The following is a 25,974-nucleotide window of genomic DNA, read 5'->3' as shown; positions in this document are numbered from 1 at the left end:
CCCATGACTTCTGAGGAATATTTATACTATTCTGCCCTGGTCGGATAAGTCACACTTAGTTTTTCACACATCAGATTGAATGCAGATCAAGAACCCATGTGATTTCAGAGCAGAGGATGCGGACCTCTCTGGGCAGGAACCATCTTCGCATCCAACAGATGGTAAAGGTGCTGGTGGGTGCGGGCGGCGGTGAGTGATTGACGTGCAGGGTGGACACCAGGAGACGTAGTGAAGTTTTAATGTAAACAAGTAATTTATTATTGGAAGATAATCGATTGGCTCAATATGTAAACGGCAAAGTACAAGCGGCTGATAATGTGAGAGGCATCTACACCTCACCAATCAGCAGTATATATATATATATTTATATACACACACATGGTCAGCTAATCCTAAGGTGGGGCTCAAGAGGCGGACGACGCATACACCGGCGCACGTGATGCAGAACATGCCACCCTCACATTCTACTTTCTGTACATATGGTCAACAACCCGTCAAGTGGCTGGAGCCATCATACAATGCGACGGCGTCCGCAGTTGGCATAAAGAAGCTTATGACACGTTATGGGATTGGCACGCGCTCTCTGCAGATCTGGCTTCTGCTGACTGCTGGCTCAAGTTCATTTGGTCAGAATTTTGGCACCATGACTGTGAAGTACAATTACGTAAGAGATGAGTGAGCGTACAGCTAGAAATATTAACCCTTGCGGTCCTGGGGTTATATACAGAATATTGCTAATCCAACATTCACTCACTGAGCAGCACAGCTAGCAGGGAAAGGGTTATATTCATTGGAAATATTGGGGTTTGGCCCCCACTCTGTGCAAATTTTTGAATTATAAGTGCAAGCTGAGCGCTACATATGAGTATTAGTGTCGGTAGTGAGGGCTCCAGCGCAGGAAAGCTCCCTCTTATATTCTGCTGGTGGAGAGCCCGTCTCCCTTGTCTGACATGAAGCCTTGACCTCGCTGACAATCACGATGGAGGCAAATGTCTCAAAAAAGGCAACTCCTGGACGGAGACATTCACAAGTCATCATCACCAATGCCCTCAAAGGCGTAATTTCCATGGAAGTCCTCAGCGCTGACGTCATTGTTGGAGCTCGAGTTGCTGATTCCTTTAATTCCAACTGAACTGAGCTTACTCTGTGGAAACATCACATACACACGGTAAACACTCAGAAATAAAACATGACCAAGCCTAATCTGCAGTAAATCACATCCATGAGGGGAACACCCGGGAATAAAACATAGCCGAGCCTACTCTTTGGAAATATAACATACACACGGTAAACACTCAGAAATAAAACATGGCCAAGCCTACTCTGGAAGAACATCACCTCCACGAGGAGAATACCCGGGAGTTAAACATGGCCGAACCTACTCTATGGAAACATCACATTCACGAGGAGAATATCCGGGAATAAAACATGGCCGAGCCTACTATCCGGGAACATCACATCCATGAGGGGAACACCCGGGAATAAAACATAGCCAAGCCTACTCTATGGAAACATAACATACACATGGTAAAAACCCAGAAATAAAACATGACCGAGCCTACTCTGGAGGAACATCACCTCCACAAGGAGAATACCCAGGAGTTAAACATGGCCAAGCCTACTCTATGGGAACCACTAGAACACTCGGGAATAAAACATGGCCAAGCCTACTCTATGAGAACCACTAGGAGAACACCCGGGAATAAAACATGGCCGAGCCTACTCTATGGGAACCACTAGGAGAACACCCGGGAATAAAACATGGCCGAGCCTACTCTATGGGAACCATTAGGAGAACAACCGGGAATAAAACATGGTCAAGCCTACTATGCGGGAACATCACATCCACAAGGAGAACACCCAGGAATAAAATATGGCCAAGCCTGCTATGCGGGAACATCACATCCACAAACAATAAAACATGGCCTAGTCTATTCAGTGGGATCATCACATCCACGAGGAGAACATCTGGAAATAAAACCTACTCTGCGGGAACATCGCATTCACGAAGAACAAAACATGGCCGAGCCTACTCTACAGGAACATCACATCCATGAGGAGAACAGCTGAGAATAAAACATGGCTGAGCTTACACTGCGGAAACATCACATACAAGAAGACATGGCCGAGCTTACTGTGTGGGAACATCACATCCACGAGGAGCACATCTGGGAATAAAACATGACCGAGCCTATTCTACGAGAACATCACAGCCACTAGGAGAACACCCGGAACTAAAACATGGCCGAGCCTACTCTAAGGGAACATCACATCCACGAGGAGAACACGAGGAATAAATCATAGCCGAGTTTCCTCTGAGGGAACATCACATTCAGTGGGGAAAATAAGTATGTGATCCGATGCCTACAAAGAATGGAGAGGTCTGTAATTTCTATCGTTGGTACACATCACCTGTGAGGGACAGAATCGAAAAAAAAAAAAAAAAAACAATAGAAAATCAAATTAATTTGCATTTTATTGCATGAAATAAGTATTTGATAAAATAGAGAAAAAAAACAGAACTTAAAGGGAACCTGTCACAGAGTTTGGCTGATATGAGATACGGCCATCACCTTTCAGGCCTGATATACAGCATTCAATAATGCTGTATATCTGCCTCCAACCCAACCTGCAAGACAAGAAAAATAACTTCTTATACTCACCTGCAGGGCGGTCCCGTCCGAGGGGTGTCAATGTTCTTGGTCCAACAAGAACATAACATAAATCCACGATTCGCTGTAAAAGAACCCTTTTGCCTATTCCAGCACATTTCATTTCCCATAATCATAATATTTCACAACTTCGCTATCAAGTTATTGAAAGTGTACCATTGGCCGGACGTGGTGGCAATAGGATACAAAGGTTAAAAGAAAGAGAGGCCTATTGGATATTTGTTCTCCAAACATTGGAACCCCTCGGCCTTAATAGAGAATATGAAGTTTTTTATTGATTTTTTTCCCCTTATTGATATTGGTCTACATAGTAGTCGCTGCGGCGTTGCTGTGTTTTAGTCTTTATAGTAGTGAGTATATCATTATAAAAATATGTTCAGATCTGTTTCTCCGAGTACGATTATTGGCGTGCGTATGTATGTGCACATAGATAGGATATATATGCATATATTGCACCAGTACCAATGGATTATCCAATATATTTTACATTCATATATCATTTAAATAATTTTTTCTTGTATTCTTTATATTACAAAATAATTTTGTATCATTATAAGGTTTTTTAATTTTCTTAAAAATATTTTTCTCTTTCCTACAGACATAGAATTGCGGAAATAAGGTATTCACATCTGTTTTCCTGGGTTTCTTCATCCGGTGATTGTATCCCTCCTTCTTTCCTTTGTTTTTTCTTCTTTTTTTCTTTTTCAAATTCACTTGCATATTTATACATTGAAACATAGTGTTATCGGTTATTATCATATTCTGTTCATTGAGGTGGGTATACATAAGGGTCTCTACCTGCGCATATTCATATATGCATCATATACCTGGGTACACACGGTGAGGTGTTGGTGTATATTTGTGTACACACGTGTGGATAGGTATATATAATTAAGATCTACATTAATATCGCAAGTTTCACATATTCTATAGACTCATCATTACTATTGTCCCCCCTTTTTCCCTCTCTTCTTATTTTTTATATATAAAAAAATACTAACACTTCTAATTCAATTTTATTTTACATCTAACAAATTAAGACCCATTGTTTTTGTATAGGAGGTATTGCGCAAGCGCCCTGTAGCCGCCTTGTTGCTTTACCCATTGTTGACGTTCATATGCCACACTTCCTGGTTCTCATTCCCCACTTCCGTCACCTGAGAATGCAGTGCGCATGCGCGATTTCAGCGCGGATGTTCATATGCCACATTTCCTGGTTCTCATTCCCCACTTCCGTCACATGAGAATGCAGTGCGCATGCGCGATTTTGGCGTGGATGTTCATATGCTACACTTCCTGGTTCTCATTCCCCACTTCCGTCTCCTGAGAATGTAGTGCGCATGCGCGATTTCGGCGCGCACGTTCATATGCCACACTTCCTGGTTCTCATTCCCCACTTCCATCTCCTGAGAATGTAGTGCGCATGCGCGATTTCGGCATGGATGTTCATATGCCACACTTCCTAGTTCTCAATCCCCACTTCCGTCTCCTGAGAATGTAGTGCGCATGCGCGATTTCGGCACGGATGTTCATATGCCACACTTCCTAGTTCTCAATCTCCACTTCTGTCTCCTGAGAATGTAGTGCGCATGCGCGATTTCGGCGCGGACGTTCATATGCCACACTTCCTGGTTTTCATTCCCCACTTCCGTCTCCTGAGAATGTAGTGCGCATAGAATCATAGAATTGTAGAGTTGGAAGGGCCATCTGGTCCAACCCCCTGCTCAAAGCAGGATTCGCTAAATCATCCCAGTCAGATGTCTGTCCAGCCTCTGTTTGAAGACTTCCATTGAAGGAGAACTCACCACTTCTCGTGGCAGCTTGTTCCACTCATTGATGACTCTGTCAAAAAGTTTTTTCTAATATCTAATCTGTGTCTCCTCCCATTCAGTTTCATCCCATTGCTTCTAGTCATTCCTTGTGCAAATGAGAATAAAGTTGATCCTTCTACAATGTGACAGCCCTTGAGATATTTGTAGACAGCTATTAAGTCTCCTCTCAGTCTTCTCTTTTGCAAACTAAACATTCCCAAATCCAGCAACCTTTCCTCATAAGACAGGGTTTGCAGACCGGTCACCATTCTGGTTGCTCTTTTCTGAACTTGCTCCAGTTTGTTGATGTCTTTTTTAAAATGTGGTACCCAAAACTGGACACAATATTCCAGATGAGGTCTGACCAAAGAGGAGTAGAGGGCAATAATGACTTCACGTGATCTAGACTGTATGCTTCTGTTAATACATCCTAGAATTGCATTTGCCTTTCTTGCTGCTGCATCACACTGTTGACTCATATTCAGTCTGTGATCTATTAGTATACCCAAGTCTTTTTCACATGTGCTGTTGCTTAGCCCTATTCCTCCCATTCTGTATATGCTTTTTTCATTTTTATTGCCCAGATGTAGTACTTTGCATTTTTCCCTGTTAAAAACCATTATGTTAGTTGCTGCCCACTTCTCCAGTTTATTTATATCTTTTTGAATCCTCTCTCTCTCTTCTCTAGTATTAGCTATCCCTCCTAGCTTTGTGTCATCAGCAAATTTAATCAGTTTACCCTCAATTCCTTCATCTAAATCGTTGATAAAGATGTTGAACAATACAGGGCCCAGGACAGAGCCCTGTGGTACCCCACTTGAGACATTCTTCCAACTGGATGTGCAGCCATTTACAACCACTCTTTGGGTCCGATCACTAAGCCAGTTATGAATCCACCTAACAGTTGCCTTGTCCATTCCATACTTAGTCATTTTTTCAATAAGGATTGTATGAGATACTTTGTCAAATGCTTTGCTGAAGTCAAGATATACTATATCTACAGCATTTCCTTGATCCACCCAATCAGTGATTCCGTCATAGAAGGAAATTAAGTTAGTCTGACATGACTTATTAGTTACAAACCCATGCTGACTCTGTTTAATCACTTCATTCTTATCCAGGTACTGACATACATGTTGTTTAATAATTTGTTCAAAGATCTTTCCTGGTATAGAAGTCAGACTCACCGGCCTATAGTTGCCTGGGTCCACCTTCTTCCCCTTTTTGAAGATAGGAACAACATTTGCTCTTCTCCAGTCTTCTGGGACTTCTCCTGTTCTCCAAGAATTTTAAAAAGATTATGGAGAGGGGTTCAAAAATTTCTTCTGCTATCTCCTTCAGTACTCTGGGGTGTAATTAATCTGGACCTGGAGACTTGAATTCATTTAGGTTAGCTAAGTGTTTCCTCACTATCTTTCTGTTTATAGATATCCTGGATTCTTCTATTCCCTTAATAGGACAGTGAAGAACAGTTGATGTTACATTTCCTTTCTGAGAAAAAACAGATGCAAAATAGGAATTTAAAAGTTCGACCTTCTCAACATCCTGTCTTACCATTTCATAATTTTTATCCTGTAAAAATCCTATAGCATCTTTGACTTTTCTTTTACTTTTGACATATCCCCAAAATCCTTTATTATTGCTTTTGACATCTCTTGCAAGCCTCAATTCATTGTCAGCTTTAGTAATCTGATTTGTGCCCTGCAGGTTCTGCAGACAGCATTATATTCTTCTTTAGATATGCCTCCCTCTTTCCATTTTATAAACATTTTTTTCTTCCTTTTTAGCATGTGCTTAAGTTCTGTGTTCATCCATCCTGGTTTCCTTAAATGCTTCCTATTCTTCCCTCTTTTCGGAATTGTTAACAATTGTGCTTTGAGAATTTCATTTTTCAAGATTTCCCATCCTTCCTGGACATTTTTGTCTTTAAGGATATCCAGCCATTGGATCCCTCCAATTCTCTTTCTGAATCCCTTAAAATCTGCCTTTCTGAAATCTAACCTTGACGTCTGAGTCTTCACAGGTCTTCCTCCTCTAGTTATCCAAAATTCTAAAATAGCATGGTCGCTACCTCCTAGGGTCCCAGACACTTTTACCTCCTCAACCATTTCCTCCCTGTTTATAAGGATTAGATCCAAGGTAGCAGTTCCTCTTGTTTTCTCCCCTACCTTTTGGAAGATAAAGTTGTCAGCAAGAGAGGATAAGAATTTCCTTGACCTGTTAGTTTTGCCTGAGAGAGATTCCCAACAAATGTCTGGATAGTTGAAATCTCCCATGACAACTATGTCATATTTTTTGGAGAACTTGGCCATTTGATGCATAAAGAGTTCATCCATATCTTCAGCTTGCACAGGCGGCCTGTAGTAAATGCCTACAATGGTGTCCTTTCTATTGTTCTGTCCTTGTATTCTTACCCAGTTTCCACAGAACTCCCAGTCTCTGAAGCTTGGATCTCAGTGCAGATATACGCATTTCTAACATACAATGCGACACCTCCTCCTCGTTTATCAAGTCTGTTTCTTGCAAATAAGTTGTATCCTTCTAGCCTTGTATTCCAATCATGTGTATTGTCCCACCAAGTTTCAGTGATTCCAATGACATCATTTTTCTTTTCCTGTGTTAGTAGTTCCAATTCTCCTTGTTTGTTGCCCATGCTTTGTGCATTAGTATAGAAACATTTTAGTTTGTGATTGGTTTCTCTTTCTCCAATATTTTTATTAATTAGATACTTTTGTCTTTGTTCTTTCTTTCCACTTCTAATAGCAGAGTTCTCAATAGCATTTGTCAGGTGTATGGCTTTTTCTGGCCTTTTGCTTCCCTTCCCATGTTGTTCTAGTTTAAAGCTCTCCTTACAAGTGTAGCAAGGTGACTTCCAAATACATGTTTTCCAGTCTTCGTAAGGTGCACCCCATCTCTAGCAAGTAGTCCATCGTAAAGGTAATTCACTCCGTGATCCAGAAATCCAAATCGTTGCTGACGGCACCATCGACGTAGCCAGTTGTTCACCTGCAGAATCTTATTCCACCTCCTTGTTCCATGGCCATCCACTGGGAGGATGGAAGAGAAGACCACCTGCGCTCCCTGTTCTTTCACTTTCTTGCCTAAGTCTTCAAAGTCTCTGCAGATGGTTTCCAGGTCGTTTCTTGCGGTGTCATTTGTCCCCACATGTAGTAGCAGGAATGGGTGGTCATCTGTAGGTCTGAAGAGTCCTGATATCCTGTCAGACACATCTTTAATTGTTGCACCTCGAAGACAGCACATTTCTCTGTTCCTCTCAGCAGGGAATCCCCCATGACCACCACACTCCGTTTCTTCTTCACAACATTTTTCTTTCTCCATCCAGGAGGACTCTGAAGGCGTACAAGGTTGCTGTTTGTGGGCAAAGTCTTAAACTGATGTATTTCTTCATCGTTTTCCTGCATCCGCGATTTCAGTGCGGACATTCATATGCCACACTTCCTGGTTCTCATTCCCCACTTCCATCTCCTGAGAATGTAGTGCGCATGCACGATTTCGGCACGGACGTTCATATGCCACACTTCCTGGTTCTCATTCCCCACTTCCACCTCCTGAGAATGTAGTGTGCATGCGCGATTTCGGCACGGACGTTCAAATGCCACACTTCCTGGTTCTCATTCCCCACTTCCACCTCCTGAGAATGTAGTGTGCATGCGCGATTTCGGCACGGACGTTCATATGCCACACTTCCTGGTTCTCATTCCCCACTTCCGTCTCCTGAGAATGCAGTGCGCATGCGCGATTTCGGTGCGATGGCGCGCTCACATATTACATAGCTGCACCGCATTTAACTGCTTCTAGCCTGCATAAATAGATACGTCTTGCTCTCCCCACATACACTTGACAACCAGGCGGCAGCGTGGTCCCCATTTCTTTGTGTCTTGTTAATACAGGTTAGTTACCACTGCTTACACATTACTTTTGGTCACAACTAAATTCTCCTTTGCCTTTCTGGGCTATATCTTGTTTTTTATTCACACCCTCCTCCCTTTTTTCCTTTCTTTTGTTCCTTCCAGAACCTTGAGCGTGGAACCTATGATCACACAGGTATTGAGTCTGGCTGTTCGGTGCCCTATTCTGGTGATGCCTGAAGGCTGCTGTAGGTCGGAGTTTTTTTATGGATCTCATTGTGCTGGTTTTTCTTTTACACAGTTTATGATACTTTTGTGTCTATGCATATATTTATAAATGGAAAATTATTTTTCTTTTTCTCTTTTTCAACAGCGGATGTGAATGGTTTACTCATTGGATGGAATCCCTGTTATCTGTGACCTTGTAATTCTCTTACATGTCAACTATCATGATGGGTTTTTTCCTCTTATTGATAGGTTAGCCATGGACTGAATGGTTATTTGATACATTTTATTCCCAGCATGCTTTTCTAATTGGATATTTTTGTTATTTCTCATTTAGATAAAACCCTTGATAAAGGCCTGATGTGGCCGAAACGTTGGGATTCTGTGTAACCAATTGTTCCAATAAATTCTGCAAATTATTAATACGTTTTTGAGCCTCAGGTTTATGTATTGTTATCTTATTCTTTTTCCTGACAGCCAGGTTTGCTTTCCCCGTTCTTGTGTCTAATGTTCTAGGTCCGGCGCCTCTCATCTTCTCTTTTTATTCTCTTGCAGGTCTGGTTGGGGGCAAGTATACAGCATTACACAACACTGTATATCAGGCCTGAAAGGTGGCGGCCATATCTCATACCAGACAAACCTGGTGACAGGTTCCCTTTAATATTTGGCACAGAAACCTTCTTTTGCAGTTACAGAGGTCAGACGTTTCCTGTAGTTCTTGACCATGTTTCCATAGACTGCAGCAGGGATTTTGGCCCCCTCCTCCATACAGATATTCTTCAGATTTTTCAGGTTTTGGAATGGTCGCTAGGCAACATTGAGTTTCAGCTCCTACAAAGATTTTCTTTTGGGTTCAGGTCCAGAGACTTTCTAGGCCACTCCAGTACCTTGAAATGCTTCTTGAGGAGCCGCTCCTTAACTGCATTGGCTGTATGTTTCGGGTCATTGTCATGCTGGAATACCCAGCCACAACCCAGGGAAGGAGATTGTTGTTCAAAATCTTGTGATACATGACTCCATCCATTCTCCCTTCAATATGGTGCAGTCGTTTTTTCCCCTTTGCAGGAAAGCACCCTCAAAGAATGATGTTTCCCCTACCATGTTTCATGGTAGGGATGGTGTTCTTTGGGGTTATGTTCATCTTTCTTCCTCCAAACATGGCAAGTGGAGTTGCTAGCAAAAAGTTCTATTTTGGTCTCATCAGACCACATGACTGTCACGTACCCACTTCTCAGAACGTGACTTGGGGTTGCGCCTGCAAGGGTTAATCTATCTCCTCTCCCTCTGTCCAGCATTCAACCTCTGTCCTATGCTGCAATAAGAGCATAAATCACACCCCCAACACAGACCACGCACGCCTCTCATACACGGGCGATGAGTCCCGGAAATATTACTACTACCACTACTACTGTCTGCCAATCACCAGGGTCACACACTTTAAGGCTATAGATTCTTTAGATCATACAAGGTTCAAACTTAAAGTTTTAAACTTTAATAGAAAAAGGTACAGTGCTTACAATAAAAAGATATAAAAAATGGAAATAAAAAGTGACATAGAATGGTAGAGTTGGAAGGGACCTCCTGGGCCATCTCTTCCAACCCCCTGCTCAAAAGCAGGATTCGCTAAATCATCCCAGACAGATGTCTGTCCAGCCTCTGTTTGAAGACTTCCATTGAAGGAGAACTCACAACTTCTCATGGCAGCCTGTTCCACTCATTGATCACTCTGTCAAAAAGTTTTTTCTAATATCCAATCTGTGTCTCCTCCCATTCAGTTTCATCCCATTGCTTCTAGTCTTTCCTTGTGCAAATGAGACTAAAGTTGATCCTTCTACAATGTGACAGCCCTTGAGATATTTGTAGACAGCTATTAAGACTCCTCTCAGTCTTCTCTTTTGCAAACTGAACAATCCCAAATCCTGCAACCTTTCCTCACAAGACAGGGTTTGCAGACCGGTCACCATTCTGGTCGCTCTTTTCTGAACTTGCTCCAGTTTGTTGATGTCTTTTTTAAAACGTGGCGCCCAAAACTGGACACAATATTCCAGATGAGGTCTGACCAAAGAGGAGTAGAGGGCAATAATGACTTCACGTGATCTAGACTGTATGCTTCTGTTAATACATCCTAGAATTGCATTTGCCTTTTTTGCTGCTGCATCACACTGTTGACTCATATTCAGTCTGTGATCTATTAGTATACCCAAGTCTTTTTCACATGTGCTGTTGCTTAGCCCTATTCCTCCCTTTCTGTATATGCTTTTTTCATTTTTATTGCCCAGATGTAGTACTATGCATTTTTCCCTGTTAAAAACCATTCTGTTAGTTGCCGCCCACTTCTCCAGTTTATTTATATCTTTTTGAATCCTCTCTCTCTCTTCTCTAGTATTAGCTATCCCTCCTAGCTTTGTGTCATCAGCAAATTTAATCAGTGTATCCTCAATTCCTTCATCTAAATCATTGATAAAGATGTTGAACAATTCAGGGCCCAGGACAGAGCCCTGTGGTACCCCACTTGAGACATTCTTCTAACCGGATGTGCAGCCATTTACGACCTCTCTTTGGGTCCGATCACTAAGCCAGTTATGAATCCACCTAACAGTTGCCTTGTCCATTCCATACTTAGCCTTTTTTTCAATAAGGATTGTGTGAGATACTTTGTCAAATGCTTTGCTGAAGTCAAGATATACTATATCTACAGCATTTCCCTGATCCACACAGTCAGTGATTCCGTCATAGAAGGAAATTAAGTTAGTCTGACATGACTTATTAGTTACAAACCCATGCTGACTCTAGTTAATCACTTCATTCTTATCTAGGTACTGACATACATGGTGTTTAATAATTTGTTCAAAGATCTTTCCTGGTATAGAAGTCAGAATCACCGGCCTATAGTTGCCTGGGTCCACCTTCTTCCCCTTTTTGAAGATAGGAACAACATTTGCTCTTCTCCAGTCTTCTGGGACTTCTGTTCTCCAAGAATTTTAAAATATTATGGAGAGGGGTTCAAAAATTTCTTCTGCTATCTCCTTCAGTACTCTGGGGTGTAATTCATCTGGACCTGGAGACTTGAATTCATTTAGGTTAGCTAAGTGTTTCCTCACTATCTTTCTGTTTATAGATATCATGGATTCTTCTATTCCCTTAATAGGACAGTGAAGAACTGTTGATGTTACATTTCCTTTCTGAGAGAAAACAGATGCAAAATAGGAATTTAAAAGTTCGGCCTTCTCAACATCCTGTCTTACCATTTCATCATTTTCATCCTGTAAAAATCCTATAGCATCTTTGACTTTTCTTTTTGACATATCCCCAAAATCCTTTATTATTGCTTTTGACATCTCTTGCAAGCCTCAATTCATTTTCAGCTTTAGTTAATCTGATCTGTGCCTTGCAGGTTCTGCAGACGGCATTATATTCCTCTTTAGATATGCCTCCCTCTTTCCATTTTATAAAAAAAAATTTCTTCCTTTTTAGCATGTGCTTAAGTTCTGTGTTCATCCATCCTGGTTTCCTTAAATGCTTCCTATTCTTCCCTCTTTTCGGAATTGTTAACATCTAACCTTGACGTCTGAGTCTTCACAGGTCTTCCTCCACTAGTTATCCAAAATTCTAAAATAGCATGGTTGCTACCTCCTAGGGTCCCAGCCACTTTTACCTCCTCAACCTCATACTTTACCTCATATTTTACAAATATGCAAAAAAAGTGATAAAATAAAAGGGAGAAAACTTACAGAAATATTGAACTTTGCATTCTGGTATTCTGTCCCTGAGGGAGGGGGGGAATATGAAATGGAGCACACCAGCTAGGCTGCCCCTCACTGTGAACAGGTTTCTATGTGTAAAGGCCTAATTTATAGATTTACTCAAGCATCAGGTTTCTAGACCAGCCTCTCATGTTAATATTCTAATTCTTGGTTTGTGACTGGATTATGACTATTTACCCATGAATACATTATTTTCCTCTGAACACTATTTGTGTGATCTTTCTCATAGATAGTGTCAGGCTGCAATTGGTGTCTCCTTTAGAAGAGTCAGAAGGTGTGAAATGTTTCCACTTTGTGTGTTCACAACAAGGCCCGCTGGAGAGACTGGAGACAGGAGACTGCCTTCTCAGGATAATATATGCTATCACGAGGCGAGATCTTACATGGAGCCACAGACCAGAGAAAGATTGAATGTCACCTTGTGTTTCTTCCATTTTCTAATAATTGTGCCAAAAGTTGTTGCCTTCTCACCAAGCTGCTTGCCTATTGTCCTGTAGCCCATCCCAGCCTTGTGCAGGTTCTTAGAGACAGCTCTTTGGTCTTGGCCATGGTGCAGAGGTTGGAGTGTGATTGAGGGTGTGGACAGGTGCCTTTTATACAGGTACTGAGATCAAACAGGTGCAATTAATCCAGTTAATGAGGGCAGAGTAAGAGGCTTCTCAAAGAAAAACTAACAGGTCAGTGAGAGCAGAATTCTTGCTGGTTGGTCGGTGATCAAATACTTATTTCATGCAATAAAATGCAATTCAATTATGTGATTTTCTGGATTTTATCTTTAAATTCTGTCTCTCACAGGTGAACCGCACCTACGACAGACATTACAGACTTCTCCATTCTTTATAGGGGCAAAACTTGCAAAATCAGCAGACATACAAGTACTTATTTTCACCACTGTATACAAGGACAAAATGAGGAATAAAACATGGCTGAGTTTACTCTGTGGGAACATCACATACACGTGGTAAACAGCCAGGAATAAAACATGGCCATAACCTGTGAATGGGCAAGAAGTAGACGGTTCATGTGGGAGAAAGACCACAACACCTCAGACGACCTCTCCTCTTACACAGGACCTCCTCATGGTGAGGGCTCTCCTGGCCCTCCTGCTTACATCGAAGAAACGTCGCAACCAACGACATGGCACCCAGTGCAGGACAGGACGTATAGGAAAGTCCTGAAGAGGCCGGGACAGTAACACTTACCGACAGCTTGACGATGGGTTCTCTGCTTCCATCTGGAGAGTCCTGTGGACATAGCAAGGAAGGGTTCAGGTCTTTATTGAAGATGAATATTGAGAAGCCAAAGGAGGAGACTGCATGGTCACTGGGTCAAGAAGATGTGGAAACTTGGTTCTTACCAAAACTGGTGGAGATTTTACTGCCTGTTGACTGTCAGACCGCCGCACCAAACAGTACGGTCTTTTCCGTGACATCTGTGAAAAGGTAGAGGTATAGTTTAGAGAACCAACCCCAAGACAGACTGCTACATACAAGATATAGAAATGAGGTATAAACAAGACATGGAAAGAAACTTGCAGGACATGGCCGCCATGACTCCATCCTGTGGAGCCTTGTTATATTGTACAGATTTCATCCAACAAGGGTAGACGTAATGTCACACCTGCAGTGTTCTCTGTGTAACACCAGCTTATCCCGCTGATGTCTCCACGGGACACTAGAAGATCTCCATCATCCGTTATCCACTCGGAGCTCTGGTTTTATCCTTAGGTGAAGGTCCTGAGCTCCGCACATTGGGACCTTGGGTCTCCTGGTCGTCCAGGATTTGTGTGCTTCATATAAAAGAAGGTTAATATGAACAATCCAGCTCTGGTGTTAATCCTGCGGCAGCTTTACCCCATATTGGGTTACATTAGGGCTCACATAGGACCCATCACCTCCGCATGTACTGCGGTATACTACAGTAAGGAGACTGGAGATCACCACAGAATCCTTCTCCCCGTTATTACTTCCAGCACTGGGAACATTGGACAAGGAATAATAATTCACAACCTCAAGAGAATCAAGAATAAATGAACATTGTCCCTTCTAATAATCAGCAGTATCTGCATCTGTCGTTACTATATTTTTAGGGTTTATCCTTCCTGTGAATCACTGACCTGATATTTCGTTGTTACCCACAGTGTGTTTTAGACCTGCTTCCCATCTGTGTTACACGGAGTCACCAACTTCCGTCCCTGTCACCTGTTATTCCAGCCCAGGACGCTCAGACGACATCCCACAATGTTTTGGCATTTGTTGGCTTTGCCTCAGAAACGGCATTTTTGATGTCACCCCACAAGTGTTCTATCGGATTAAGGTCCGGAGATCGGGCCGGCCGCTCCATATCCTCAATTTTGTAGGACTGGAACCAAGGCTTTGTTGGTTTACTGGTGTGTTTAGGGTCGTTGTCTTGGTGAAACCCCCATTTCAGGGGCACATCCTCTTCAGCCTAAATCATGACCTCTTCAAGTATTTTACTATCTGAGGACTGGTCCATGATGCCTGGAATGCGGTAAATAGGTCCAGCACCATAGTAAGAGAAACATGCCCACATCATGATAGCTCACCACCATGCTTCACTGTCTGCAGAGTGCACTGTTGCTGGGGGTCGTCTGATGAACTGTCTGCGGCCCTTAGACCCAAAAAGAACAATGTTACTTTCATCAGTCCACAAAATGTTTCTCCGTTTCTCTTTAGGCCGGGTGATGAATTCTTTGGCACATTGTATCCTCTTCAGTACATGTTTTTTTTTATAACAGTGGGACTTTGCGGAAACTTCTTGGTAATAGATTAGCGCCACACAGGCTTCTTCTGTCACAGTCTTCACAGGTAACGTGAGACTGTCTGTGATCATCCTGGAGCCGATCATTGGTAACGTGAGACTGTCTGTGATCATCCTACAGCCGATCACTGGTAACATGAGACTGTCTGTGATCATCCTGGAGCCGATCATTGGTAACGTGAGACTGTCTGTGATCATCCTGGAGCCGATCACTGGTAACGTGAGACTGTCTGTGATCATCCTACAGCCGATCACTGCTAACGTGAGACTGCGATCATCCTGGAGCCGATCACAGGTAATGCGAGACTGTCTGTGATCATCCTGGAGCCGATCACAGGTAATGCGAGACTGTCTGTGATCATCCTGGAGCCGATCACTGGTAACATGAGACTGTCTGTGATCATCCAGGAGCCGATCACTGGTAACGTGAGACTGTCTGTGATCATCCTGGAGCCGATCATCGGTAACGCGAGACTGTCTGATCATCCTGGAGCCGATCATTGGCTGGGCCTTTCCCATTCTGGCCATTCCTCCGTCCATTAGAATGGTCGCCTTCCGCTTTCCTCCACGTCTCTCCGGTTCGGCTTTCCATTATATAGCATTGGAGATCATTGTAGCTGATCGGCCGATCATTGTCTGCTCTTCTTTATAAGTTTTACCTTCTCCAATCAACTTATTAATCACAGTCCGCTGTTCTTCTGAACATTGTCCTGAACGACCCATATTTCTGAGGCTTTCCAGGCTTCACCCTTATATAAGGGCCACCTGATTCGCCCCTGGTGCTGACAGCTGTGGATGTGCTGCCAGTATCTCGTGTCTGTGCTGGTGGTGACAGCTGTGGATATGCTGCCAGTATCTCGTGTCTGTGCTGGTGGTGACAGCTGTGGATATGCTGCCAGTATCTCGTGTCTGTGCTGGTGGCGACAGCTGTGGATGTGCTGCCAGTATCTCGTGTCTGTGCTGGTGGTGACAGCTGTGGATGTGCTGCCAGTATCTCGTGTCTGTACTGGTGGTGACAGCTGTGGTTATGCTGCCAGTATATCGTGTCTGTGCTGGTGGTGACAGCTGTGGATATGCTGCCAGTATCTCGTGTCTGTGCTGGTGGTGACAGCTGTGGATGTGCTGCCAGTATCTCGTGTCTGTGCTGGTGGTGACAGCTGTGGATGTGCTGCCAGTATCTCGTGTCTGTGCTGGTGGTGACAGCTGTGGATGTGCTGCCAGTATCTGGTGTCTGTGCTGGTGGTGACAGCTGTGGATGTGCTGCCAGTATCTCGTGTCTGTGCTGGTGGTGACAGCTGTGGATGTGCTGCCAGTATCTGGTGTCTGTGCTGGTGGTGACAGCTGTGGATGTGCTGCCTGTATCTGGTGTCTGTGCTGGTGGTGACAGCTGTGGATGTGCTGCCAGTATCTCGTGTCTGTGCTGGTGGTGACAGCTGTGGATGTGCTGTCAGTATCTCGTGTCTGTGCTGGTGGTGACAGCTGTGGATGTGCTGCCAGTATCTCGTGTCTGTGCTGGTGGTGACAGCTGTGGATGTGCTGCCAGTATCTCGTGTCTGTGCTGGTGGTGACAGCTGTGGTTATGCTGCCAGTATCTCGTGTCTGTGCTGGTGGTGACAGCTGTGGATGTGCTGCCAGTATCTTGTGTCTGTGCTGGTGGTGACAGCTGTGGATGTGCTGCCAGTATCTGGTGTCTGTGCTGGTGGTGACAGCTGTGGATGTGCTGCCAGTATCTGGTGTCTGTGCTGGTGGTGACAGCTGTGGTTATGCTGCCAGTATCTCGTGTCTGTGCTGGTGGTGACAGCTGTGGATGTGCTGCCAGTATCTCGTGTCTGTGCTGGTGGTGACAGCTGTGGATGTGCTGCCAGTATCTGGTGTCTGTGCTGGTGGTGACAGCTGTGGTTATGCTGCCAGTATATCGTGTCTGTGCTGGTGGTGACAGCTGTGGATGTGCTGCCAGTATCTCGTGTCTGTGCTGGTGGTGACAGCTGTGGATGTGCTGCCAGTATCTCGTGTCTGTGCTGGTGGTGACAGCTGTGGATGTACTGCCAGTATCTCGTGTCTGTGCTGGTGGTGACAGCTGTGGATGTACTGCCAGTATATCGTGTCTGTGCTGGTGGTGACAGCTGTGGATATACTGCCAGTATCTGGTGTCCGTGCTGGTGGTGACAGCTGTGGATGTGCTGCCAGTATCTGGTGTCCGTGCTGGTGGCGACAGCTGTGGATGTGCTGCCAGTATATCGTGTCTGTGCTGCACATGTAGTGGTGATAGCTGTGGATGTGCTGCCAGTATCTCGTGTCTGTGCTGCACATGTGGTGGTGATAGCTGTGGATGTGCTGCCGATATGTCTGTCAATCTCTGACAGCAGCACTTACAGTGCGCCGGCAGGAGGTGGGATATTCTAGGGGCACGTCGGTGGCCTGTGACGTGATCAGTTTCCATGGCAGGCAAGGGTCTACTGTACACCTCCGTGTTTGTCATTCCGGTGCTCCTGTGAAAGCCGGCCCGTAGCTGCCGCTCATAGGAGACAGTCATTTTTGCTATATCCAGCAGCACTATGGTAATTGCTATTTGTAGTAGAAGCGATCACATGATCCCAGGATCAAGTCCCCTAAGGGGACTATTAACTAGTGAAAAGGAAAAACAAGGTTTTTACAAATACATATAAAAAACATTATATTTCTATAACAGTCTCTTTAGGGGACTCGAGCCTGGGATCGTGTGATCGCATCTACTACAAATAGCATTGCCATAGTGCTGATATATACTTCTATTCCCCCTATATACCCTGTTATAAATTAACACAAACATTAAAAATAGAATGCCTGTTTGGTCTCGCTGCATTCGCACAAGTCCGATAGAACCAAATATAAAATAAAGTAATCCAAATGGTAAACTACCTAATGAAAAAAAACAAAAAACGCCAGAATTACACTTTTTCAGGCGCCGCAACACTAATAAAATGCAGTAAGGGGCGATCAAAACACCGTATCGTCCCCAAAATGGTATCAATAAAAACGTCAGCTCAGGGCGCAAAACAATAAGCTCTCACCAACCCCAGATTCCCAAAAATGAAAATGTTATGGCTCTCGAAATATGGTGACATAAGTGATTTTTTTTTTTATTTTTGACCACTTACACCCCCCCATACTGTTTGGCATCTGCAGACTTGTGACCTGGAGTATCATACTGGGAGGTCAGTTTTACCATGTAGTGAACATGGTAAATTAAAGACCCAAGAAACAATGGTGGAATTGCTCTATTTTTGCTGCACTTTGAGTTTATTTCCCGCTTTACAGTAGATCACGCGATAAAATGAATGGAGTCACTGAAAAGTACAACTCGTCCTGCTAGAAACAAGCCTCATACGGCTATGTGGACTGAAAAATAAAAAAGTTATGGTGTGGAGATACAGCACTGTATCTGAATTAACCAGACGTCTATTTTCAGTAAGTCAGAAAGAATAGACGGTTATCTATATATTGACTTTTGAATTTATGCGTTTTTCTTCAGTTGGACAAGAGTCTGAAATGTTGACTCTTCTTTCATGCCGGGTCACTGAACAATTATGCTTGGTGATATGCTGATTACACATTGTCCAGGCCAGTTAGTTTGTTGACTTGCAAAACAGAGGAGGAAAAACTATTCAAATAGATCACCATTCTTCCCCTTCACCTGAGAATGCTGGTTTGAAGGACATTTATAAAAAGGAGCGATACCTCCAGACAACCAAGAGATCCAGAGATCTAAAGAACCAGAGACCCTCTACAGGACTGCAGCCAAAACATCATGGCTCCATCACAAGGGACACAGATTTGTAATTCTACAAGATGCCAGCTTAGGGGACCTCGGTCCCAGATGAAAGAATACAGATCTGCTCCACTGGCCATTGCTGAATCATGGATAAGTTTGTGAAAACCAGGAATGAGACCCACCGGTCACCTGGCTCCATGAAGATGTTCGGAGAAGCCAGGTTGTGTCGCTCCGGTCAACTGGCCTTGTGTCAGAATGGACTATCAGAAACCAAATCAAAACTGGAGAAGTTTACAGTGAGGCCTGGTTCACATTTGCACATGCTCTGCGTGTTCAGGCTGAGCAGTGGACGGTCTGTGGAGTGGAGCAAGCATCACTCTGGATTTTATTTTCCATACGTCTTTTTAGGCAACATCTACACTCTATTGTGTCTTCCTACTACATCCGGAACACTGCCAGAACCAAGGCCATAGCAGCGAACGATGCCTGGCTCTACCCCGTCACACTTACCGCTGTCAGCGGCTCCATAGGAATCCAGTTTTAGGGGTAATTAGATGGAAACCCCAATGCTTGGCTCAGCACAGAGTGTGGGGTGCACGTGTTCCGAGCATACAGCAATGTCCAAGGATACAAGCGTCTCTGGTGGAGATGCTTTTATTAATGTTAACCCCCCCTTCCAAAACAATAGGTCTCTGATCAGCCAAGCAATGAGGGTTAATTGTGCTCCTCTCCAGCAATGGTCGGCTGCCAGGGCACATCACTACCATCCCTGGGTGGTCCGAAGCAGTCACCTGCCCTCCAGTACCCTCCAATGATCTGTCTCAGCAGCCGCTCAGGAAGAACGGCATCGCACACAGAGGTAGCACCTAGTGGCTTCTGCCTGGTAACGTCCAGCAGAACACACTGCTATGTGCGGGACCACAAGTGATGATTACCCAGCCGCTCACAATAAATCAACAATTATTCCGTGGCCACTTTACCAGAATTAACTCTCACCTTCCTAACATAGCAACATAGTTAGTAAGGCCGAAAAAAGACATTAGTCCATACAGTTCAGCCTATCTTCTGTCAGAATAAATCCCCAGATCTACGTCCTTCTAAAGAACCTAATCACTGTAAGATACAATATCGTTACGCTCCAGGAAGACATCCAGGCCTCTCTTGAACCCCTCGACTGAGTTCGCCATCACCACCTCCTCAGGCAAGGAACTCCAGATTCTCACTGCCCTAACAGTAAAGAATCCTCTTCTATGTTGGTGGAGAAACCTTCTCTCCTCCAGACGCAGAGAATGCCCCCTTGTGACCGTCACCTTCCTTGGTATAAACAGATCCTCAGAGAGATATTTGTATTGTCCCCTTATACATGGTTATTAGATCGCCCCTCAGTCGTCTTTTTTCTAGACTAAATAATCCTAATTTTGCTAATCTCTCTGAGTATTGTAGTTCCCTCATCCCCTTTATACCCGCTCTAGTTCCATTATTTCCTTCCTGAGCACCGGTGCCCAAAACTGTACACAGTCCTCCATGTGCGGTCTAACCAGGGATTTGTACAGAGGCAGTATAATGCTCTCATCATGTGTATCCAGACCTCTTTTAATCCACCCCATGATCCTGTTTGCCTTGGCAGCCGCTGCCTGGCACTGGCTGCTCCAGGTAAGTTTATCATTAACTAGGATCCCCAAGCCCTTCTCCATGTCAGATTTACCCAGTGGTTTCCCGTTCAGTGTGTAATGGTGATATTGATTCCTTCTTCCCATGTGTATAACCTTACATTTATCATTGTTAAACCGCATCTGCCACCTTGCGGCCCAAGTTCCCAACTTATCCAGATCCATCTGTAGCAGAATACTATCTTCTCTTGTATTGACTGCTTTACATAGTTTTGTATCATCTGCAAATATCGATATTTTACTGTGTAAACCTTCTACCAGATCATTAATAAATATGTTGAAGAGAAGAGGTCCCAACACCGACCCCTGCGGTCCCCACTGGTCACAGCGACCCAGTTAGAGAATATACCATTTATAACCACCCTCTGCTTTCTATCACTGAGTAAGTTACTTACCCATTACACACATTTTCCCCCAGACCCAGCATTCTCATTCTGTGTACCAACCTCTTGTGTGGCACGGTAACAACAAACGCTTTGGAAAATCAAGATCTACCACATCCAATGACTCGCCTTGGTCCAGTCTATAGCTTACCTCTTCATAAACGCTGATTAGATTGGTGTGACAGGAGCGATTCCTCATAATCCCATGCTGATATGGAGTCACACAGTTATTCTCAGTGAGATCATCCAGAATAACATCCCTCAGAAACCCTTCACATATCTCACCAACAATAGAGGTTAGACTCACTGGCCTATAATGTCCAGGTCACTTTTAGAGCCTTTTTGAATATTGGTAGAACACCTGCTATGCGCCAGTCCTGTGGAACAGACCCCGTCGCTATAGAGTCTCTAAATATAAGAAATAATGGCTTGTCTATTACATTACTTAGTTCTCTTAGTACTCGTGGGTGTATGCCATCCGGACCCGGAGAGTTATCTATTGTAATCTTATGTAGCCGGTTTCGCCCTTCTTCTTGGGTTAGATTGGTGACCCTTAATATCGGGTTTTCTTGGTCTCTCGGCATTTCATTTTCCACTGTGAATACCGTGAAGAAGGTGTATAATATATTCGCTTTTTCCTCGTCATCTACAACCTTACTTTCCTCACAATTTTTTAAGGGGCCTACACTGTCACTTATGATTCTCTTACTATTGATATAGGTGAAGAACAGCTTGGGATCAGTGTTACTCTCCTTTGTGCTTCTCTGTTTCCTTTTTGGCAGCTTTAATTATTTTTTTAGATAAAGTATTTTCCCCTCTATAGTTGTTAGATCCTCAGCGGGGCCGTCCTGCTTTAGTAGTGTCAATGCTTTCTTGTTACTGGTAATCGCCCCTCTTACTTTTTTGTTTAGCCACATTGAGTTTTCCTCACACATCTCTTCACCCTGTCAGCTTCAACTATCTGCGAACATGTGGCCATCTACCTCCCCATCAGGTCTTTCCAGATCTAATTGATTACAAAGAGCTTCTTTACTATTAATCTCTTAAGTCTCTATATGATCACCTCTCCAGGTGACCATCTCTACGCCGAAGAGCTTTCTCATCATCACACAAGGTCCCACTTAACAGCTGTCATGACCTCAGGAGATTTACATTAACAATAATTCACATTCATGAAGTGTCTGAGAATTACTACTGCTATCTGTGGCCCAACATTTGGGCGTCCCCCCCACCCGGATCTTCACAGCCCAACACTTGGATGTCCCATATCTGGATCTTCACAGCCCAACACTTGGATGTCCCATATCTGGATCTTCACAGCCCAGCACTTGGATGTCCCACACCTGGATCTTCACAGCCCAGCACTTGGATGTCACACACCTGGATCTTCACAGCCCAGCAGTTGGATGTCACACACCTAGATCTTCACAGCCCAGCACTTGGATGTCACACACCTGGATCTTCACAGCCCAGCAATTGGATGTCCCACACCCGGATCTTCACAGCCCAGCACTTGGATGTCCCACACCCGGATCTTCACAGCCCAGCACTTGGATGTCCCACACCCGGATCTTCACAGCCCAGCACTTGGATGTCACACACCTGGATCTTCACAGCCCAGCACTTGGATGTCACACACCTGGATCTTCACAGCCCAGCAATTGGATGTCCCACACCTGGATCTAGACAGCCCAGCACTTGGATGTCCCACACCTGGATCTTCACAGCCCAGCACTTGGATGTCCCACACCCGGATCTTCACAGCCCAGCACTTGGATGTCCCACACCCGGATCTTCACAGCCCAGCACTTGGATGTCACACACCTGGATCTTCACAGCCCAGCAATTGGATGTCCCACACCTGGATCTAGACAGCCCAGCACTTGGATGTCCCACACCTGGATCTTCACAGCCCAGCACTTGGATGTCCCACACCCGGATCTTCACAGCCCAGCACTTGGATGTCCCACACCCGGATCTTCACAGCCCAGCACTTGGATGTCCCACACCCGGATCTTCACAGCCCAGCACTTGGATGTCACACACCTGGATCTTCACAGCCCAGCACTTGGATGTCACACACCTGGATCTTCACAGCCCAGCAATTGGATGTCCCACACCTGGATCTAGACAGCCCAGCACTTGGATGTCCCACACCTGGATCTTCACAGCCCAGCACTTGGATGTCCCACACCCGGATCTTCACAGCCCAGCACTTGGATGTCCCACACCCGGATCTTCACAGCCCAGCACTTGGATGTCCCACACCCGGATCTTCACAGCCCAGCACTTGGATGTCCCACACCCGGATCTTCACAGCCCAGCACTTGGATGTCCCACACCCGGATCTTCACAGCCCAGCACTTGGATGTCCCACACCCGGATCTTCACATCCCAGCACTTGGATGTCCCACACCCGGATCTTCACAGCCCAACACTTGGATGTCCCATATCTGGATCTTCACAGCCCAGCACTTGGATGTCCCACACCTGGATCTTCACAGCCCAGAACTTGGATGTCACACACCTGGATCTTCACAGCCCAGAACTTGGATGTCACACACCTAGATCTTCACAGCCCAGCACTTGGATGTCACACACCTGGATCTTGACAGCCCAGCACTTGGATGTCCCACACCCGGATCTTCACATCCCAGCACTTGGATGTCCCACACCCGGATCTTCACAGCCCAACACTTGGATGTCCCATATCTGGATCTTCACAGCCCAGCACTTGGATGTCCCACACCTGGATCTTCACAGCCCAGAACTTGGATGTCACACACCTGGATCTTCACAGCCCAGAACTTGGATGTCACACACCTAGATCTTCACAGCCCAGCACTTGGATGTCACACACCTGGATCTTCACAGCCCAGCACTTGGATGTCACACACCTGGATCTTCACAGCCCAGCAATTGGATGTCCCACACCTGGATCTAGACAGCCCAGCACTTGGATGTCCCACACCCGGATCTTCACAGCCCAGCACTTGGATGTCCCACACCCGGATCTTCACAGCCCAGCACTTGGATGTCCCACACCCGGATCTTCACAGCCCAGCACTTGGATGTCCCACACCCGGATCTTCACAGCCCAGCACTTGGATGTCCAACACCCGGATCTTCACAGCCCAGCACTTGTATGTCCCACATCCGGATCTTCACAGCCCAGCACTTGGATGTCCCACACCTGGATCTTCACAGCCCAGCACTTGGATGTCACACACCTGGATCTTCACAGCCCAGCACTTGGATGTCACACACCTGGATCTTCACAGCCCAGCACTTGGATGTCACACACCTGGATCTTCACAGCCCAGCACTTGGATGTCACACACCTGGATCTTCACAGCCCAGCACTTGGATGTCACACACCTGGATCTTCACAGCCCAGCAATTGGATGTCCCACACCTGGATCTACACAGCCCAGCACTTGGATGTCCCACACCTGGATCTTCACAGCCCAGCACTTGGATGTCCCACACCTGGATCTTCACAGCCCAGCACTTGGATGTCCCACACCTGGATCTTCACAGCCCAGCACTTGTGCGTCCCATGCCTGGATCTTCACAGTCCAACACCTCGAACTTCACAGTCCAACACTTGGGCGTCCCCTGCTTGAATCTTGACGGCCCAACACTTAGATGTCCCACAGCTGGACCTTCACAGCCAAGCACTTTGAAGATCCAGGTGTGAAACATCTCAGCCAAACACATAGGGCGTCCCACGCCTGGATCTTCTTCAAACTTTCTGCACGCTTGATCCACTGATGATGCTATATATCATACGGACTCTTTGTCCTTAGTTTACCCAGTGGATTTTTAGTATACAAAGCTCAGAAACTAAACTCCTTGTTGAGTTACAACCAACAATCCTACCTCTTACTTTACAAGTAATACATATGGCAGGTCTCCCCTGTGACATACAGCGGTGACTCCTGTACACGGCCCATGCTTCACCTATACACTACAGGCCACTTAATTCTTACCTTTTTTATGCTTCCTCCAGATTTCTTGACCATAAGCTCATCCACCATGGACTGCAAGCAGATGCTCATCATGATGGCCTGAGGAGGAGGAACAGGCAGGGTTAGACCAGGGTGAAGACACAGATCTGAGTACCCCAGATCTCTGAGTAATCTGCCATTACAGCGAGAAGCTCACTAGTCCCAAAGGACAGAAGCCTAAAAATGCAGGCCTGAAGTAGTGGTTATTCCAGTGATGACTGTGATGATGCCCTCCATGGTGACAGCTGTGGATGTGCTGCCAGTATCTCGTGTATGGGCTGGTGGTGACAGCTGTGGATATGCTGCCAGTATCTCGTGTCCGTGGTGGTGACTGCTGTGGATGTGCTGCCAGTATCTCGTGTCCGTGCTGGTGGTGACAGCTGTGGATGTGCTGCCAGTATCTCGTGTCTGTGCTGGTGGTGACAGTTGTGGATGTGCTGCCAGCATCTCGTGTCCGTGCTGGTGGTGACAGCTGTGGATGTGCTGCCAGCATCTCGTGTCCGTGCTGGTGGTGACAGTTGTGGATGTGCTGTCAGTATCTCGTGTCCGTGCTGATGGTGACAGATGTGGATGTGCTGCCAGTATCTCGTGTCCGTGCTGGTGGTGACAGCTGTGGATGTGCTGCCAGTATCTCGTGTCCGTGCTGGTGGTAACAGCTGTGGATATGCTGCCAGTATCTCGTGTCCGTGCTGGTGGTAACAGCTGTGGATGTGCTGCCAGTATCTCGTGTCCGTGCTGATGGTGACAGCTGTGGATGTGCTGCCAGTATCTCGTGTCCGTGCTGGTGGTAACAGCTGTGGATGTGCTGCCAGTATCTCGTGTCCGTGCGGATGGTGACAGATGTGGATGTGCTGCCAGTATCTCGTGTCCGTGCTGGTGGTAACAGCTGTGGATGTGCTGCCAGTATCTCGTGTCCGTGCTGATGGTGACAGCTGTGGATGTGCTGCCAGTATCTCGTGTCCGTGCTGATGGTGACAGCTGTGGATGTGCTGCCAGTATCTCGTGTCCGTGCTGGTGGTGACAGCTGTGGATATGCTG

The 25,974-nt window shown here is 45.3% G+C and overlaps 1 protein-coding gene across 1 annotated transcript in view; it reads right to left on the bottom strand.

The window, feature by feature from the left end:
• Positions 1-229: 229 nt before the first annotated feature.
• The window catches only part of SNX17 (sorting nexin 17), an 88,488-nt gene continuing 62,743 nt past the window's right edge, over positions 230-25,974 (bottom strand). The window contains exons 13-16 of the mRNA XM_073557766.1: positions 24,919-24,996; positions 13,699-13,773; positions 13,544-13,585; positions 230-1,144 (exon numbers count right to left, since the gene is read on the bottom strand). Of these exons, the coding sequence (XP_073413867.1) occupies positions 1,025-1,144; positions 13,544-13,585; positions 13,699-13,773; positions 24,919-24,996 (315 nt within the window). The 3' untranslated portion in view covers positions 230-1,024. The remainder of the gene's footprint in view (positions 1,145-13,543; positions 13,586-13,698; positions 13,774-24,918; positions 24,997-25,974) is intronic.

This window comes from Dendrobates tinctorius, unplaced genomic scaffold, assembly GCF_039654945.1.
Source record: "Dendrobates tinctorius isolate UK_male_01 unplaced genomic scaffold, ASM3965494v1 ptg000251l, whole genome shotgun sequence".
NCBI classification, from domain to species: Eukaryota; Metazoa; Chordata; class Amphibia; order Anura; family Dendrobatidae; genus Dendrobates; species Dendrobates tinctorius.
The sequence above is the reverse complement of the archived record's forward strand: the minus strand, read 5'-3'. Positions and strand labels throughout refer to the sequence as shown.